At 43.8% G+C, this 18385-nt stretch overlaps 1 protein-coding gene across 1 annotated transcript in view; it reads left to right on the plus strand.

The window, feature by feature from the left end:
- The first annotated feature begins 494 nt into the window (after positions 1–494).
- The window catches only part of MYO1D (myosin ID), a 160751-nt gene continuing 142860 nt past the window's right edge, over positions 495–18385 (plus strand). The window contains exon 1 of the mRNA XM_075171202.1: positions 495–589. Within this exon, the coding sequence (XP_075027303.1) occupies positions 495–589 (95 nt within the window). The remainder of the gene's footprint in view (positions 590–18385) is intronic.

The raw sequence follows: 18385 nt of genomic DNA on the forward strand, positions 1-18385 counted from the left end.
CCCGCAGCACCCTCGGGGGGGGCTCCTCTGGGTGCAGGATGCAACCCTGCAGCGGACAGGGCTGGGGAAAGAAGGACCTCCCCCCTCCCTCAGCACCCTGTCGTGGAGGTTCCCCCAGGTGCAGGATGCGGCCCTGCACCCCCCCGTCCTTGGGGGGGGGTTCCTCTGGGTGCGGGATGCGCCCCCCCCCGGGTTTGGGGGGGGGGCAAGTGCAGTACGCGTCTCTCCCCGCCAGAGGGCGCTCTTGCTCCCTCCCGCGCTGGGCGAGGGGCGGGGCCGGAGGGGAGGGCGGGGCTGGAGAGGAGGGCGGGGGGGGGGCGCTGCGTTCTCTCCGCGGGCCGGCAGGGGGCGCCGCCCGGTGCCCGCCTCGCGCCCGCCGGCCCCGCCTCACCGCAGGTGAGGCGGGGCCCGGCGGGCGCGAGGCGGGCACCCCCCCCCCCCCCCGCCCCGGGGAGCGGCGGGGCAGCGCGAGCCCAACCGTCACCGTCGCCGCCATGGCGGAGCAGGAGAGCCTGGAGTTCGGCAAAGCGGACTTCGTGTTGATGGACGCCGTCACCATGCCCGAATTCATGGCTAACCTCCGTCTGCGGTGAGCGCTGGAGAGGGGAGGCGGCGGCGGCGGGGGAACGGGCGCGGTGTGAGGAGCGGGAAGGGCGGTGGAACACACCCCCCCCCCCCCCCCATCCCCCCTTCCCGCCGCTTCAGGGTGTGTGAGGGGTTGTGAGGCCTCGTCCTGCCGCTTCTCCACCCCCCGTCCCCCCCCGCCTCAGGTTGGCTACCGGGTGTGGGGAGGGGGGTGCGCTGTGCCGGTTTAGTGAGCTGAACCGGCCCCGCGCTGAGGGAGGCGTCGCGGCCGCTGCCCTGCTGTGAGGTGACCGAGCTCCGTAGTGGAGCAAACCCAGCACAAAATAGGGGAATTTTCTATGAAATGGGGATACTTGGGAGAGCCAGGTGAGTATGAGGATGTCCAGGGTGCAGGCAGGGAGCACCAAGCCCTGCCTTTGGGTCTGGGGGGAGCTTTTTGTCACCCCTTTGGAAATCCTCCCTCTTCTCCCGCTCATCAGACCTCATCTGCTTCAGTCGCCACCTCGTACGCCTCCCCTCTAACAGGTATCTCACCTATGCTACATGTGTGCAAAGTTGAGACGGGGGAAAAAAAAACAGCAATAAAAGTCACCAAGTCCAAGGTTGCTCCAGCCCTGTAGGAGCGTTACAGCCGTTCACCGGCGCAGGTTCGCCGCGTTAACATTTCGTGATCTTTATGGTTTTATTTCCCTTCTAGACGTGATGGGAAGATCTGCATTTTCATTCCTGTTTCCTCTGTGAAGTACAACTAAATCCTGAGCAGCACTGATACAGCCGGTGGGGACCCTAAGTCTGCGGCTGTCTTTCACTTTCCATTATAAAAGATTCATGTGAGCTCTTCCCGATAAACTCTTATGCCCCTGCTTGTGCAAGGATTTGATAATTACCAAAGGGAAGCCTTTGGGATAAAAATGTGACTTAGTGGCTGCCCCCCACTCCAGTTTTGCTCAGGCTTTAGAGACCGTTCCTCTCCTGCCACTTGCATTCTGGATAGTTGAAATCAGTAACTTGTCAGGCCCCTGCAATAACTTGTTGGACGCACCTGAGAGTGGCTCTGGCAGTAGCCAAGGGAAGAGAGGTGGGCTAAGCTTCCTCAGCTGGCATAAAACTACTGAAGAAGGAGAAAATTAAGCTCTTTCAGGCAATTGTGATGTCTCCTCTGGATGAAATCTGTAGATTTTGAGGTCTGGCTGCATCAGCCGTTGAGTGCTCAGGAGTCTGTGCTACAGAACTGGCTACTGGGGTGCACCCGTCTTCTGTGGTGCTGCAAGGTCAGGGCTCAGATCCTGGCAGTGCGAGATATAACAACAATAACAACCGGCATATTTTATATTATTTTTTATTTTATATTTTGGATTTCTATTTGGATAGGGAGGGCATTTGTGTTTAAATACTATAAAAAACATAATGTCAACAGTTGCTCTTTGAACATGAGGAAATGTCAGATTTAAATAAATTTTGCGGTGCCTCTAAAAGCTCAAATTTGTTTCTCATTTGTGCACGCCATGACACTCTAATTGTATTACAAAGGGCTGACAAACAAAGTCATTGTAATTAGCAGGAAACTTGCATGTAACAGTTTGTTCTTGGGGTTTTTATTCTGTGGTTAATGTGTACTAGAAATCTAAAATAAAGTATTGGAAAATGATTGTTGGATAACTTAAAAATCAACGTAGCATGTTGTTGCGTTTAGGAACCTAATTAACTGAGAGATGCCTTGCACTGGTAGACTTTGCTAGAAAGAGGATGAGTAGAACAAGCTAGCAGTTCTGGATCCTTACAACTGATATGTAGTTTGATTTTTTTTTTTTTTTTTCTTTTTCTGTCCTGTTGCGTGCTGATCGTGCCTAAGGATGTTGTCTGGACATCCCTGCTGTATCTAATAAACCATCAGGTGTCCCTTTAACTCCAACACCTTGGTCACTGGTGCTCAAACCCACACTTTTCCTTGTGACACCAGTTCAAACCCCGGGTTCTTTTGCACGAGAACGCGTACGTTACTTTGGCCATGATCTGCAGTTTGCAGGCAGACTTCTGCTGCACTTCAAGGTTGTCTTGTGTCTGTGCCGTGGGCAGAATAATCTTTTCTTAAAAAAAAATTTAATACTGTTAATTTTTCTAACCTTGGTGCTATCATCCCCTGACTTTAGGCTTGTCTGCACTGGGACATTCAGGAAAGCTAATCTGAATTTACCAAAAGTGTGGCTTTTCAGTAAAATTGCTAAACTCTGCTAAGCCCTCATTGATGTTGCCAATAGAGCTGTGGTGCTGGCCTGCTGACCCAGCTTTGCTGCTGGTGTTATTACAATTCTCAAGCAACATTTGCTTCTGTTATTTTTGCCACTTTGGAGATGGTAATTAACATGTGCCGCTGATGCATTTTAAATTGTGTCAGACCCAAATTACACCCGAGATTGACCTGTTCAAGGGTTGATTATGTCACGTTGTGTTTTGTCACATTGCGTAGATGGCACGAGTCGCCTTTGTGCTTGTCGTGCGCTGAACAGAATGGAGAAATTGTTGCTTCTCCGTCATTAACTTCAAGTGGCGGGTTTGTTCCGTTTACACTTGGATGGGCTCCACCCTATTCCATAAATCCAGCTTTCTGCCAGAGCTATTTTTGTTCGGGGTCACTGGCTGACCCAAGACGGGTTGTGCTGGATTTAGTTCCCAAGTGAGCCCAGATGTGGATGGAATTGAAATCATACCAGTTTCGGTGCATGCAAGGATATTTCCCCAAGGATGTCTCTAGTGGGAAAAAGAGAAATGGTGAAGTTGCACTTTTTATTACTTTAATATTTGAATTTAGCGGTGTTGACATGGGCTGGATTAGTGTGGCTGATTTGTTTGTCGGTGTGAGTACCCGTCTGGGTAGGTGGATGGATGCAATGTGAATTTACTACCTCGTTTCCCAATCCCTACGTTTCATGCCTTGTTGTTTATAGGTTCGTGTAGTGATTCAGCAAGGATATCATAGTGTTAGTATTTTTTCATGGCCATGTCTTACAACTACTCAATAAACTGGCCATTTCATGTGGACACTCATGCAGTCACTGTGTGTTACACATTAATTGTAAATAAAAGTCATCCGGTCCTTGAATTCCTTAGTTCTGAGTGGGCTTCGTACCAGCGTCTGGTTGTGATTCTTAGTCATCAGAATAATTAAAAAAAAAAAAAAAAGGCAGGAGTATTGGAACAGTCAGTGTGGACTCAGTAGCTAGCTTGGTTTCTTTATAGAAAACCTGCAAAGCTTTAACAGATAGTTGGTTCTTAAGTGCTCGTAAGTATGAATTATTACAGACAGCCGTATTTGAGCAGTTTGCACTTCAGCAGATAGTCTGGCATTCCCTTCCCTCAGTTCCCTGCTGACCTTTGTGGGCAGGTTGATTACTGCAGTAGTAGTTGGTGTTTCAATTCCTATCAGAGGACGTAAGACTAACCGAAAGGCTCCTTAAAACAGGGAATCTTTTTAACGTCAAACAGCTCTCAGGTCCTCTCACTGGCATTCAAGGGCTCCGAGTGTTACCCGCCTGTAATCTAAGGGAGAACATCCCGCTCTGGACTTGTTAAAACACCTTCATTTCAGTGGGTGGTTTTGAGTTAATGTGACGCTTACTATTCCGCAGCAGGTGGAGCGAGACGGAGCTTGCGGAAAGGGAGCAGCGGTCTCGCAGGAGTTGCTAACGTTTTGCAGAAATTGTGGTGTAGATGAAACTTGGGATGTGAACTTTTGAGTAAGAGAAACACAAAACTTGCACATCACCTCATTTTTCATCACGCCATAATGAAAATTTCAAGCGATAAAAGTTATCATTTTTAATTTACTTCCTTGTAAGGACGAGGGCAAGAAGGTTATTTTTCACAAGTATGAAATACTCTGTTTTATATATGATTTCTTGTTTTATCCTGCAAAGACCACTCATTGTACTATCCTGTACAATTAGCATTTATCTTGATAAACAAATCACAACTCAGCTCTTTAAAAATGGTCTCTATGGCATGCAAAGAGAGAGCTTGATTTCTTGAATTATCCGTTCTGCAGTCTTAGCGATAACTTCAGGAATAACTTCAGACTAGCTTCTCCTCACAAGGTCTCAAATGCTTTGCAGGAGAGTAGGACGTGATCCCCGCCGTGCCGGGCGGTGAGATGATGTGGGGACCCCACTGTGGATAAACCCAACGCCTCTCAATCGCAGCCGAGGGCTGTAAGTGGAAAGCCACAGTGAAAAGCAGGAAGAAAGTAGACGATTATATATTGCAGCGGCAGGGTAGCATTCAGGGTAGTCCCGTATGAGCTGGGTGCTCAAGGTCTTTCTGCTCTCACATCTAATTTGTGAGCAGGTGCTACTTGACTCATCTTTTCCTGATTTCTAGCGAGTTGCTCATTTTTCATAAGCATTGTGCAAATCCCCTCCTGGGAACATAATAGATCTTTGTCGCGGTTATTAAAGAATTCAAGGATGCATGAAAGGAAGACTGTGAAAGCACATAGTAAGGTGTAATGATCGTAAAATGAGTTTTGGGTTGTTTTCCTCTTTTTTTAACTAGTTCCAGCATGAAACCCAATGTGGAAGGCTGTACTTGCTGCTCAGATAGTTCCTGGTCATCCCAGTCCTCCTGAGCCTGAGGATGTGGTGCAAAGAACTACAGTTTAATAGTCCTTGTAGTTGTCTCCCTACACACATTTTGTTTTCTGACCTCTTAAAGCAACACTTAATAAAAATACAGCTCTGCATTTAGTTAAAAATACGCAAAAGTATTTTTTCTACTGTTTCTCAACTATTTCTTACAGTGCAAACCCCAGCATTTTCAAAGCTGTCCTAAATTAAGGGAACAGTTCTAAATTCATATTTATGGCAGATACTTTTGAAAGACAGATAATATTTGTTATGATTAATAATATTTTTGGTATCAAGAATCTGTAAAGAAAACCTGGTTCTCCTCTGAGAATTTTCTGTAAGTGTTTGCTGCTGAGGCAAGTGTTTGCTGTGCAGGCAAGGGTGAGGCGTAGGCTGTGGTCCTATAAAAAGGTTGTAGCAAACTGAAACAGGGAATTGGGCTTCAAATGCTGAAGAGGAGTATCTTGAAGGGATTTTCTTGAGACAGTTGTGTGTAGGCTATACCTTTCGGGCCTCTCAAAAAAAACCAAAGACATCTTTTTCTTCCAGATGATGTAGTGGGTTGAGTCCGTAGTATTTGTCAGTCTTAAAAATGATCTGCTTGGTGTTTTGAATGACTCTGGTGTGAATAGCTGTTAGCCTCTTGCGTTTACAGCACTCTCCTGTGGAGGCAGTTTTGGACACAAGAAGCTGAAGGTGGTGCCGAAAATGTATAGACTTCATAGTTGCCTGAGTGACCTGAAAAGAAGCTATAATGCAGTTGTTAGCAGCCCCTTTCAGTAGGTGATATTAAAGGGCGGTTTTTTGTGTAAATACACAGATGTTCACTCATCTTGCAGTTCTGAAAAGCCAAACTCTTGTTCTGCTATTTAGTGTCCTCTAGATCTGGAGTCTGGGTTATTTTTTTTTTATCTGTCCTCAACAGGTCTGGCAAAACGTGCACAAGTTCTAGGCTTGACCAAACACTTTAATTTGTTCCCGTCTTCAGAGAATCAGAGTCCCCATAGATACATTAGGAACAATTCTCTCTCAGCAGGGGTGTGGATCATTGATAGCATTTGATTCTTCATCTGTATAGCACCCTTTCTGCTCTTCTGTTGACTTAATCTTATTTAAAGTGTTGGAACGAAGGGGTGCTGTCTATATTGTACTGATGTTTTTACACCGGCTTTCTTATCTTCTGAGCACCATCTTAAACATTCATATTTTTGGTTGAAGTTGTGGTGGGAGAGGTTTGGCTTCACACTAGGTAGTAAAGTATCTTTAATCCTGGCAGAGGAAATACGGTGTGAATGCTTGGGTTCATTCGTGCTTTTGGTAATGAAATAATCATGCTTAATAATCAAGCTTTTCATACCTTTAAGTCATTTTAATTTCCTCATTTTAAATAGATATGAGTATTTGAATTGTTCATGTGGTGTTGAATTAAAAAGCTGCGGGGAAGAGTCTGCTTTCTTCCCGGAGAAGGGTGCCCGCCACCATGGGTGCTCGGGACGCTCCTTACTGCTGCTCGGTCGGTCAGCAGTTAAGCCTCTTCAGCTTTTCTTGGCTTCTTCAGAATTGCTCAGCTTGCAGAGAGCTGTCTTGTGTCAGAATTCGGAATGAATGGAATGAAAATTCCTCTTAGTCCATCAAAATTTGACTTACGAGCTTGGACTGGGTCCAGCTTGATCTTCGCAGATGGAAAAGGCCATCGATCTCACTTAAAAAGCCAATTCTAACTACACAAGTAGCAAAAGGGGGGATCGAGGCCAGCTTTCTGATTTCTGCAGGGACTTGGCGTTCAGCTTACGGAAGCCAGCAGCTGCTACAGGTGGGCTCTGTGTTTCCTGACAGCGTTCGTATGAACGAAGCATTGAACGAGATGATGTCCCGCGTGGAATTTGTTTTGCTTCCATATGTGGTGGATTTATATAGTTTCACTGAATCTTCTTTTGCGCATCTGTCCTCCCCTGACTTATGAATACCTTCTTTTCTCAGAGTGAATTTTTACAGCAGTCTTTTTATAGCAGTGTGGGTGAGGTAGTGTTTAATAATTTTAACACATGGGGGTTGAATAATATACGAGGTCAGATTTATGAATGAGATTAGTCTTTCAGGGTAACTTACAGTTTTAAATTCTTACGCTGGTAATGCTGTGCACCAGACCTGCTGGTCCTGGCTTGCCAGCTGACGCCGAGCTGCATTTATGGTACTTGTCATAGCACAGATAACAAAATTACAGAATCAGTTTTGTAACCGGAACTGTTGTGAATTAGCTCAATAGGAGACGCTCCTTATTGCATCTTTTTAAAATAAATTATTTTTTTCCTGCTATTTACGCAAAGGATATCTACAAAAAGTCAGCTGCTAATTTAGGAATTCCTCAGCAGCCTTTTTGCTTTCGTCCTTGCCTCTTCTCTGCAATTATTTTGTAGATTCTGATGAAATAATATGGGTCCTGAAGATCCTCAGAGTGGGCAGCGCATCTGTTTGTGATACTGTAATGTAGAATCCTATTCCTGTTTTTGACTACCACGTGTTTGAGATGGCTTGTATAACCTGCATCATCTTAACTGAAGTTATCATCACCTTCTGAATTTCACTAGCTAAAGGTTGGCTTTAAGATCTGCCAAATCCTTACAGTAAATATTAGCTAATATTTCCCGTGAGTCTCGTGGTGTCCTTTAGTCAAGAGTCCTTTGTATTGACTTCTGTTCAAAAATCTACCTCTTTAGTTGGTTTTACTGATCTACCACCCCACCAACTCTTGCATTCTTTTCGGGCTGGGCAAGCTTTTACACTACCTGAACAGTTCCCCTTTAGTCATACTTACTCGAATTCCTTTTGTAGATGCAGACCTCGCTAGATATTTGACTGTTACATCATCTTCTTTCTTAGTCCCTGGGTCACGATTGCATCTTTCTACGGAATGAAGAAATTCTGAGGGGGGGCAGCAGATGTCTGAACACAGGTTTGCCTGTTGCCTGTAAGTGTTAAATAAGGGAGCTGTGCGTCCCTTTGGAGCAAGTGCTTATTTCCAGTTCTCAGAAGCAGAAATACAATTTCTAGAAGAAGATTTCTGTTCCTTTCAGGGCTTTTTGGTTAGATCCGATGAGATCTCAGCTCACACTACTGCTATCACGTATACTGATGTCTCTGTTTCTGTTAAACAGACGGGGAGGGGAAGTAAGTTTTCATTGTGGTGCTTTCAAATGCTAAGAGAACAGCTTGGATATGAAGCTGTCTTGGGAAGTGAAAAAGGGGCGTTAGGTAGATTTAACCTGTTGCACAGACTTTTTTCCTTCAAATCTAAACCATTAACCTGTTCCTCAGATAACCTCTATCTTTTGCTAGGAATGAGGTTTTTCTCGTTCCTGGGATTTGTTTCAGCTAGTGTTGTTCTCCCCCGACCTGCGCGGCGCCCAGCTGCCGCAAACTGACAGCGGACCCGTTCTGTTTGTGAGTCGTGGTTTAGATAGACAACAGATAACATACTGTCAGAGCCCAGCAATGAGAAGCTGAGGTAGGAGGAGGGGGATATCACGTAAAGAGCTTTTAAATAAAACAGTTGGTAATGGTAAGCCAGAGGACCCACCCCCCGTCATCATAGATGGTCTTGCAGTGGCTCACCAGCAGAAATGTGACTAGTGCTGGGGCATAACCAGTCTGTTCTTGCTTTAACTCTTGATGGTGACGGTACTTTCCATTCTGCCCCCCCTAATTTCAAAGTATTTATCGGTGCAAACTTGGAATTTTCTCCCTGAACAGTGTTGGAATATATGTGTCTCTCACCGCTGTTGTGTTCTGCCCTACCTGTTTGCTGAAGCATTTTGCAAGCACACGTTTCCTGGTTGCTGTGGTGTTGCTAGCCATCCCTTCTTGACTTAGAAGTTGGCAGTGGTCTGCCCTGTTGCTGCCATTTGCCTGCTTTGACCCGCCGGCCTTGAGAAACTTCAGAGAACGTTAGTGTGTGACTGTTGGGCTGGTCTGATCCAGACCGTTCTTTCCAGAAGAATGTACCATTGGGTGAAAATAGGGCATTAAACCAGTTAGGTGGTCCCTAGACAGCTGCTTACCTGCCATGATGTAATTTCCCATCCTTGGCTGTTTCTTGCTGTCCTCCAGGGTGTCAGTTGTTGACTCTCACTGTCCCTCCGAGAAGCGTTGTCTCATCTGACCCTTCCTTTCTCCTCTTGCTGACTTCCTGGCTGTATTTTTATAATTGTAGTATCCTCTTGGTCATCCTTGGTGGCTTCCCTCTCTCCTCTTGCCTTCAGTACCTTTATACAGATGGACGCCTCTGCCCAACTTTCATCCTTGCTGAAGCGTCTGTTCACGTGCCTTCAGCTCTCCCAACGGTGGAGATGTCTTCTCTATCTTGGTGGGATCTTTTCAGCCTTGCCCAGTGAGTCAGTTGGAGTTCTCTTGGGCGAGGGAGCTCTTCTGGACAGCAATGCACTTGTTCTGCCTACCCCGACTCGGTCCTTTCTAGGCCTTTGCATTCAAAGTCAAATCTTGTTATGTCCCCTATAGTGTATCAGACCAAGGCTGCGCTATACGCAGAGCTAAGTCTCTTGCCTAGAGTCACCTTCGCACTGATCGCTGTGCTGACTTCTTGGCTTACGCCTTGGCAACCCCCCCGTTCCCACATACGCTTGTTCAGAGTGTATCTACAGAGATTGTTTTTGCTTTCTGTTTTATCTGCTTCACCTATCTCTTTGCCTCTTTCCTGTTCGACTTCAGAAACACAGCTTATCTCCTTCCAATGTTTATCAGTTTCTCCCGCAGCACTGATCGGTTAACATGTCTGTCGGAGAACTTTCTGACGAGCATTCGTGTACTTTTCCCTCAGTTGCTCCTTTTGGCATATAAATTTCCACAGACACTGCCTCCTCCTTAAATGTCTAATTTATGAAGCCTACACAACTTTGTCATGGGAGGAGGTTTGGTATGCTGTAACTGCGGATTATCGTGTTGATCTGTTCAAGTAGTTTCCTGGTTCCATGCTGGATCCATGCCTGGGGGAGTCCATGTGCTCTTGGGTTTGGACAGAGCCTGGCCAGATGCTATTCTAGCTGAGGTTGTGCAGGTATAGAATAATTTGCTTATAGTACCATGATCTGTTCCTATTTAATGTTGATGTAACTTAATTTGGGAAGCCTGAAGGCTCGCTACAAATAAAAATTGGAGATGATTTGTGGCAGGACTCTGCAATATGTGGTATATGCTGTGCTGCAAGAGGTGAATGTTTAGTTTAGGTAGTGGTGTCTAACTCCATCTCCAAACATAGTGTTTTAAGTTTGTATTTTTGTGCTTGACCCGTACACATGCAATCTTGCATGCTTTATTTAGATCAAGCCAACTTAAGCAGTGTTTCATTGGAACTTCTGACGACCTTTGAATAAGTCGTCTTATTACGGAGCTCCTGATGAAAAGGTTTTCAGTCTCGTTCTGATGTAGAGCAGGTGTACATTGCTACCCCTCAAATGAATTATACTTTGGGGCACCAGCTGAGACTTTCTGAAAAGGTTCCCTTTTAATATCTGGCTTCCATTATAAGCATCAGATTGGTGAATGCCTTCATCGTTGTACTAGGTTTTATTTATGATGCCCAGGACAAACTCGCAGGAGGGAAACTAAAGGGGGCTCGAGCAATTTACTGCATTGTTCTGTCCAGGAAGCAAAACAGCCAAGGAGTAATGAGAACCCATATTTTAACAGCTTACTGGATGGCAGCAAAGGCTGTCTCAGGATGAATGGGGAAGAAAAACAAACTAAAACAAAAAATTCTCTTTTCCCACTGTATGAACAGCATAGATACAGGCTTTCTTTCAGGAGAGCTCTTCTATGGTATATTGAGGTGGTAAAATCTGGCGTGTCGGCCTGCAAAAACTCCAGTGGTTGTAAAAGCCTTTATATCATGGTTATCAAGAGCACAATGAAGCTTTCATGTGGCTAGACGTCTTTTAGATGTTTACAGTAAAACTTTTGCTTTTATTCATATTGCTAAACTTCAACTAAATAGGTTATTTTGTTTACAAGAATGAATGATAAAGTAAGTTTCACCTTCAAAGGAAAAATCCAGCTACCGTTATTTGAAGGCCTCTATTTCCGTGCACTGTTTATAAAGCAACTGCATATCGAGTTTATAAACTTCCGAGGCTAGAAATAGTGTTTTCCACTTCTTCTTAATACCAGTTTATTTGGTGTTTTGTTCTTTCTTGATCCTGGGTGTAAAGACCAGGGGAACAAATGAAAGAAGACTCAAAGAGCTCTAAGTATAATTTAGGCCTCCAGAAAAATCCCAGAATACCAGACCCTGAGCACCGGGAGTTTTTAAGTGAACTTGCTTAGAAAAATTGTTGCCCCTGCATACTGCAGAGAATCTACTCTCTTTTGTTTGCTTCTCAAAATATCGGAAAGACGCTGTGCTGCTTTTCCTTTTGCTTGCAGGGACGTAAGTACCCCAGTATTCTTTTAAAGCTGGATGTAAACAGCTCCTTGGAACAGTAGCTATTAAACTTTGTTGAAAAGTGCTTAGCAATGACAAAAAAATGTTATTTCCGAAAGGATTTCTGTAGCACTGTGAGGTTTTTTTTGCAAATGAAAGTCCAAATTTACCACAAAAATGTCCCTGTAACCTCTTATAATTCAAAACATATTACTTGCTTTTCAAAAGTACAGGCAAATTACCAGGGAGACTTTCTAAAATAAGACCGAGGGTTAGATGTATAACTTTGTGGACAATGCTTCTTGATAATAAAGTGTTTCCTTTTTTGAGTTTCGTCTGTGTCGCAGTAAGAAAGTAACTTTGCTTTATGTGGTTTATGTACTGATCTCTTTTAGGCGAAGAGAACACTAACGACGTTTGTGTATGCCTGCAGGTATCAGTACGTAAAAAGGAGTATATTCGTTTCCTTTTTTCTCCTGTTAAATGAGCATTTATGTCTCTAGCAAAACAAACAATAGAAATCTTGTCTTTGTTTGTTCTTAACTTGTTTTTTGGGCCGTAGTGCATCCTGGCTTTCAAGGATGCAGACATTCCTAAGCTAGACATCTCCAGTCTCTGGCAGCTAATTCTCTGAATCTTTATTAGTTATACTGAACTTAAACCCCTTTGAGGAAATGCCAGTAAAAAGTAGATACGTGTAAACCTTTTTAAGCCTGGTATAAAACTATACAAGCTGGCCTTGATAGGAAACTGAAGGCAAGTTGAACAATTTTGAAATAATTGGGAATATTTTGCTTAATTTTTCCGATCAGTTGATGGAAAACATGTTTTCCATTAAGGGCTTACATTTTTGGAGACTTAAAGGGGGGCTGCTTATTGTCAAAATGAGTCTTGTTTTTAACCAAAGCATTTTGGCTGCCTTCTTTCTTTGTAGGTACTGTCACTCCATTCCTGCGGGTAGTGGAGGGGTGGCCGGTGCCAGGCAGTCACCCCGAATGCCTGAAGCGATGGGTGTTGTGGGGTTTGGATGCTGAGTGCTCCTGCCCTGAGGAGCGGAGGAGTGCTAGACTTCCAGCGGGTAGGTAGAAGTGTAAAAGCCAGGAAAGCGTGATGGTGGACATGCATCTTTTAAAAGATGCTGTCTGTATCATCCCCCATCACGCAGGAAACGAGTAGCAAAGTAAATCTCAACGTTTTCATTTACTTAAAGAATGCCTGATTATTTTTTTCCTGCTTTTCTGTTGGGAGTCTGGATCTTTGATCCTCTCACCGAGGAGCCAAGGTGGCACCTGCTGCCCGTCGTACGAAGGAACAATTGAAGCAGCTAGCTTAGAGCAGATAGATCTTCACTGTTTCCGTGACTTCTCTGAGGTGATGACGTTGTTTTGGGATTTTGGTGACACGCCATAGGCCATGATTAACTTTAGAGGCCAGTCCAGATTTGTTGCTGCTGAATTTGGGGAGAAAAATCTTGGTCTCCTCCCGGGAGTTTTTTTTCCGTAGTTGATTCATAACTGGCAATTCAGCTGCTTTGCTGAGAGGCTGTTTACTAAAGTTAGTGAGTAGACCCTGTACAGATAGACAGAGCAGGGTAATTTCACTTGTTTTATTGTACAAACTAACTTGGCAGTAGTAAAAAATGTATTGTGTAGCAAACATTGTAGTTGACTCATGAATATAATCTTTTCATAAGCTTTTAAAATGTTAAACTCCATCTGAAATGACATTTTAACCTTCTGCCTTTCCTGTATTGTCCTTGTACCTAGAAAAATTTAACATGAGTTAAATACAGTTAAACTTAGTGAATTTTGAAGACATTTTGTAGCGCCTTGACTAAATTAAAGGAAAAATTTGCTAGGATTTTATTTACTAATGTACGCTATTAAACCAAAATAAATTGCAGGATGGTACAAATTAACAGGTTCTTATAGAAGGACTGGCTTCGTCAGTAGGCCTGGTTTATGTTGTACTAGGGATGTGGGAAGACTTTGGAGAGCTCAAACATTTAAGTAGTCAGGATCAGTATTGTGGGTTATTTTTATCAAGACGCTTTTGCTGTCTTTTTGAAGGCTCCCCCATACCTGTACGTCGGTTATGTCTCAGAAATCTTGTGCTATAGTAATTCCCACACCACTTTCACATCCTTTGTGCAGTGCCAAAGTATTTTTCACCTCAAGTGCCAAATTCTGGCTCTCTTGATGAGCGTGGTAAGCCCCGTAACCAATCTGGGAAAGCTTTCAGGGGAAAAAAAAAAAAACAAAACAACCCTCTAACCTTTCATATGTAGATGTATTGGCTTGCCTTAGCCCAAAACAGTTTAAGATAAATGAGCAGCCTCTGTTTATCTTAATGAGGCATTTGATGTAGAAGCTGATAGCCCCAATGGCCAGGTCCCAAGCAATTTGCTGTGTAACAGCATGTAGGAAAATTGCACAATTGTGCCCACCCATCTGGTCATCACTGGGTGTCCACATGGGTAGTGGGAGCCTTTCATACTCTCTCATTTTATCATTCTCTGAGTAATAGAGGGCAATGGATATTTTGCAAACTAAAAATTCCTATCACTGAAGACAGCAATTTCTTTGTAGTTTTGACCTGGGTTTTGGTACTCTTTGTACACTCCAGTGCTATGAGTGCTAAATAGTCCCCTTTTATTAAATGTGGGGAATAAATAACACGAAAAAACATCCTATCCCATATCATGTACAAACCATCCATCTATCAGTAAGGACACTCGCTGTGTGTAAGTGGTGGGTGAGCAGCACTGACAAGTTCAACCATTCACAGATTTTGTGTTCTGCTTTCCAATATCTAAGGCTTTGGGATATGCTGTGGTTGCTTTCAAACTTTTCTTTACAGTGATGAAAGCTAAAAACCTCTCTTAATAAGAGTGAAGATGGTTGTATTCATTTTACTCTAGGAGGATGTATTTAAAAAAAAAACAATAGCTATCATGAGACCCATGAAATAAATCTGAAGTGCCAGTGGTGAATATTATTTCTCAGTCTGTAATCTTGCCTTGTGTTTTACCTCCCTGCTCGGTGCTGCTGTCACTGCCACCGACCCTTTGGGGTGTCGGTATTAACTCGTCCTGCCATAGAGTTTTCGCACCAAAGATTTTGCCTTTGAAATTACATCTTTCACTCAGGGTGGATTAGTTTTCAGTCTCACAGAAATTTTGAGTGAACACGGGGAAGGTATCGGCAACAGGAGGATTTTGGGGAGCGGGTAATGTCAGAGTTCACTTCCATAGGAATTTTAATGTGATGCAAGAATTCAGGGCTGTCAGGAGGGATGTCCCAGCCCTTAGGCGCTTTCAGGTGCTGATGCCTGGGAACTGATTTGGCTGGAAAAAGGATCTGTTGTTTTTCTGCTCAGGATCCTCAGGAGCCTTCCAGAGTGGGAACCGGTGGCACAAGGTGATGCTGGGGGTCCTGGGACTCCCACTTACTGGGGGTGACAGACCTCATTCCTCCCTTATACCTTCCTCGGCACTTGCTCACTGACCCCCACTGCTCCAGCCTATCCCATCAGAGAGCTCGTAGAAGGTGTCACCTGAAAGGCTCTTTTCTGAGCATATTTGTGTTAAGTTTTTCTTTCTGGCATAGTTATCTTACACGTCAGCCTTCAGAAATATTCTTAAGGGCCTTGCTGTTCAGCCAGCGCTGGACCCTCTGGAAGCCACAGAAGCATCGCTTGTGTTACCCTGGTGCAAGTCTTTGTTTTGCTGTTACATTCTGTAATTATGCACACTATTAATCATTTTCTGGTGCTTCTGGATGCCACTGCAGTGTTTGTCACTCTTTTGCTTTTGGATTTCACGTTTGCAGAATGTAACTAGCCATTCTCCATGTGGGTTGGATTTTTCTTGCTAGATTTGCCGTGAATTACATCACAGAGAAATTGAAATAGTAATAATAAATCACCTTCCTATTAAGTAGATAGCATCTACTTGTCTCTGTTTGTCTTGCTTTCTTACCAAGTGTATTTTGGGATCTCATGAAAACTTATTTATTAGATCATACTTGTGAAGATATTATATGAGATTGTTTCTCGTATTCCAAATATAACTATCCTGTGATCTTAATAAACATTTGCTTTAAAATTGTCCAGCTGGCAATTCCCTGACAAATTTCGCCAACACCAGTGTTAACGTGAAGGTGGCTTTTTTTTGTGATGGACTTAGTTCCTTCTTTTCTACCTACAGGTATGACTATGCTAGGAGAGCAGTTTGGGATTTCCTCCAGAGATGACTCATATTTGCCAGATCCATGTATAGCAAAAATAGGGCATGCCATTACAATGTGTATTATTTAGGCTACTTAATATTTTGTCCAATAGTCACTGAACTTTAACTGGTAGCCTTTATCTACGAGCTTGCTTTTTCTTCCCCCATTTGTCCACCTAAAGACAAACAAAAACCCCAGGTGAAGTTGGAGTGTGTGTCCATTAATGTTTTGCTGCTACCCTGCCCTCCCATCTGCCTTGATTTTATAACTGGGAGTGGAAATTGCCCAAGGTCATCTTTCACAAAGCAATAACGTGTTATTCCTGCCATTGACTCTACCTCTTGGCTGGTTTCTGTAGACCTCAGACTCCTGCTTGCAGCAGCCTGTGGGAGTACTGGTGGTTAATTAGTGTGAGCCACACTAGGCCCAGTTTTTAATTTCCTAGACAGTCCCTGGGTAATCTCCATTTCAATGATAGTTTCGCCATTGTAAAACTACAGCTGCAGTGAGGACCTGGTTTTGTATTGGTGAACTGCCGTGTAGTTGCATTTCTCAGAGGCTGTGCAGATCTTGGAGCTGATGGGATGGGGCATGAGAGAACTGGGGGAAAACACTTTTAAGCCGGAAACTGTGCTGTGCAGATTCCTCGGAGAGAAGCAACTGGTCTGAAAACCAGTACAGAAAACAGTGCCCCAGCTACTAGCATTATGATCTCTTCTGAGAGCATCACCTGCTGAAACATCCAGAAGGAAGGTAAAAGTTCCTAATGCTTTGTCCGAAGCAAGATCTTCCTGCCAGAAAATTCATCACCAATAGCAGCGTCTGCAGTTGGATCTTGTGTGGCAGTTCTCAAACACTGGTGTGATGAACTTGAGCACACAACTGGAATAGACAACGTTAAAAAGATTTGTAGTTTCAGGTTTTTTATCTGCTCAGGGCACTCTTTCCCATTCTTTTCCATTCCCCAGCATTTTGTTGCCAACATCTTGGTCCTCTGGCCTTTGTAATCCGTTTGTTTGGAGCCAGGAGCCGTAGTCTTTGCTGTATGTGTATCAGACAGGTGTTTAAAGAAGAATTGCCTTTGAAATTAATGAGAAGGTTAAATGGGAGGCAGTTGTCTCTGCTTAGGGATTAAATGAGTGAAGCTAAACACTAAGGCCTAAATAAAAGTGTGAGCTATATATTTCCAGGATGAAACGAGGCTTGTTAGGATGCTTCTTTTGGGGTTCCATAATTTACAGAATTACTTCCTAATATTTGCAGATACTACTTCCTGAAAGGAGATTGTTATCAATGCTTTAGTGCTCCCTCGGGGCTTCAACAACAGGGTGACCTGCAGGAAACCTAAACGGGTTCACTCCTCTCAATTTAAATTCCTTCTGTCAAAATGGGAATAACTCTTTGGTCAGGGAAATGTTTTTAGCAGGATCCTGTCTGCTCAGCGGTGGTCCAGCTTCACTGGATTCAGGTGGGTTGTGTCATGGGGAGGGATGCTGCTTTTCAGCCCTGTGATTATTAGACACACTCCACCCTTGAAAGCTCCCACTCCTGCTGCTGCTCTTCCCTTCCTGGCTGGCACAGACTGACGTTACGCCAGAGCGTCGGCATGGCCTGCGGTTGCATTACGCACTGCAGTGGGCTAACCAGCTTTAGCGAAACAGCCACCTCCGACAGATGTTGCAGTGAAGCAGTGATTAATCGGGGAAAAATTTTAACAACCTTAAATGGCAGCAAATTTATTTTGGCAGGTGGAGACTGAGAAAGTCATTGCTGCCATGGAGTGGAGCGTTACTCTGAAGAGTTAGAATCACATTTTATCTGCCGTGACACTTGCTCATGCAGCCTCCTGTCTCAAACTCTTACCAGAGCGCGAGCTTCAGTACTGAAATCTCCTTTTTACAGATATCTTTCTAACATGTTTGCCGTCCATGTAAGAACGTGGAATGACATTTTTTCAGACCCTCACTAAACATCGGAAGTACCATTGCTTCTTTCTTCAGAGAATGCAGTGCACACACTTATGGATAAGGAATGAAATATCCTTCTGAATTGACATGGTGACAGCTAAAGCTTTATTCTAAAACTTGTCTTCACAAGGCATATGAACTGGCATTGCAAATAACTCTGAATATCTTCTGTGAGACTGTACAGGACAAAGTATCAGCCTGTCAGACTGAATTTTTTGAATATTCTTGTAATAATCTTTCTAAAAGTGAAAAAGTAACTGGGTTTATCAGAGAGATTTCTTTAATAGTGTTCTGGATTAAGATTTGAGCTTTTTAGATTTAGCGAGACAGTAACACACATTTAAAAGATCCTTGAGAAGCGAGCAATAAGGGAGAATTGATTACTGCAATAATTTTAGCAACATTTGAGACATGAATTATTTTTGACTGAAAAGCTCCTAATTCTCAGCAGCTCTACTGTTATATTTTATTTTGAACAGGAATTTAGTTTTGACTTCAGGAGTAGGTTGCTGGCATTTCTCTTTTTTAATCTGTCCTTGTTGGCCAACAAGA

The sequence above is a fragment of the Calonectris borealis genome, chromosome 22, assembly GCF_964195595.1.
Source record: "Calonectris borealis chromosome 22, bCalBor7.hap1.2, whole genome shotgun sequence".
Lineage (NCBI taxonomy): Eukaryota > Metazoa > Chordata > Aves > Procellariiformes > Procellariidae > Calonectris > Calonectris borealis.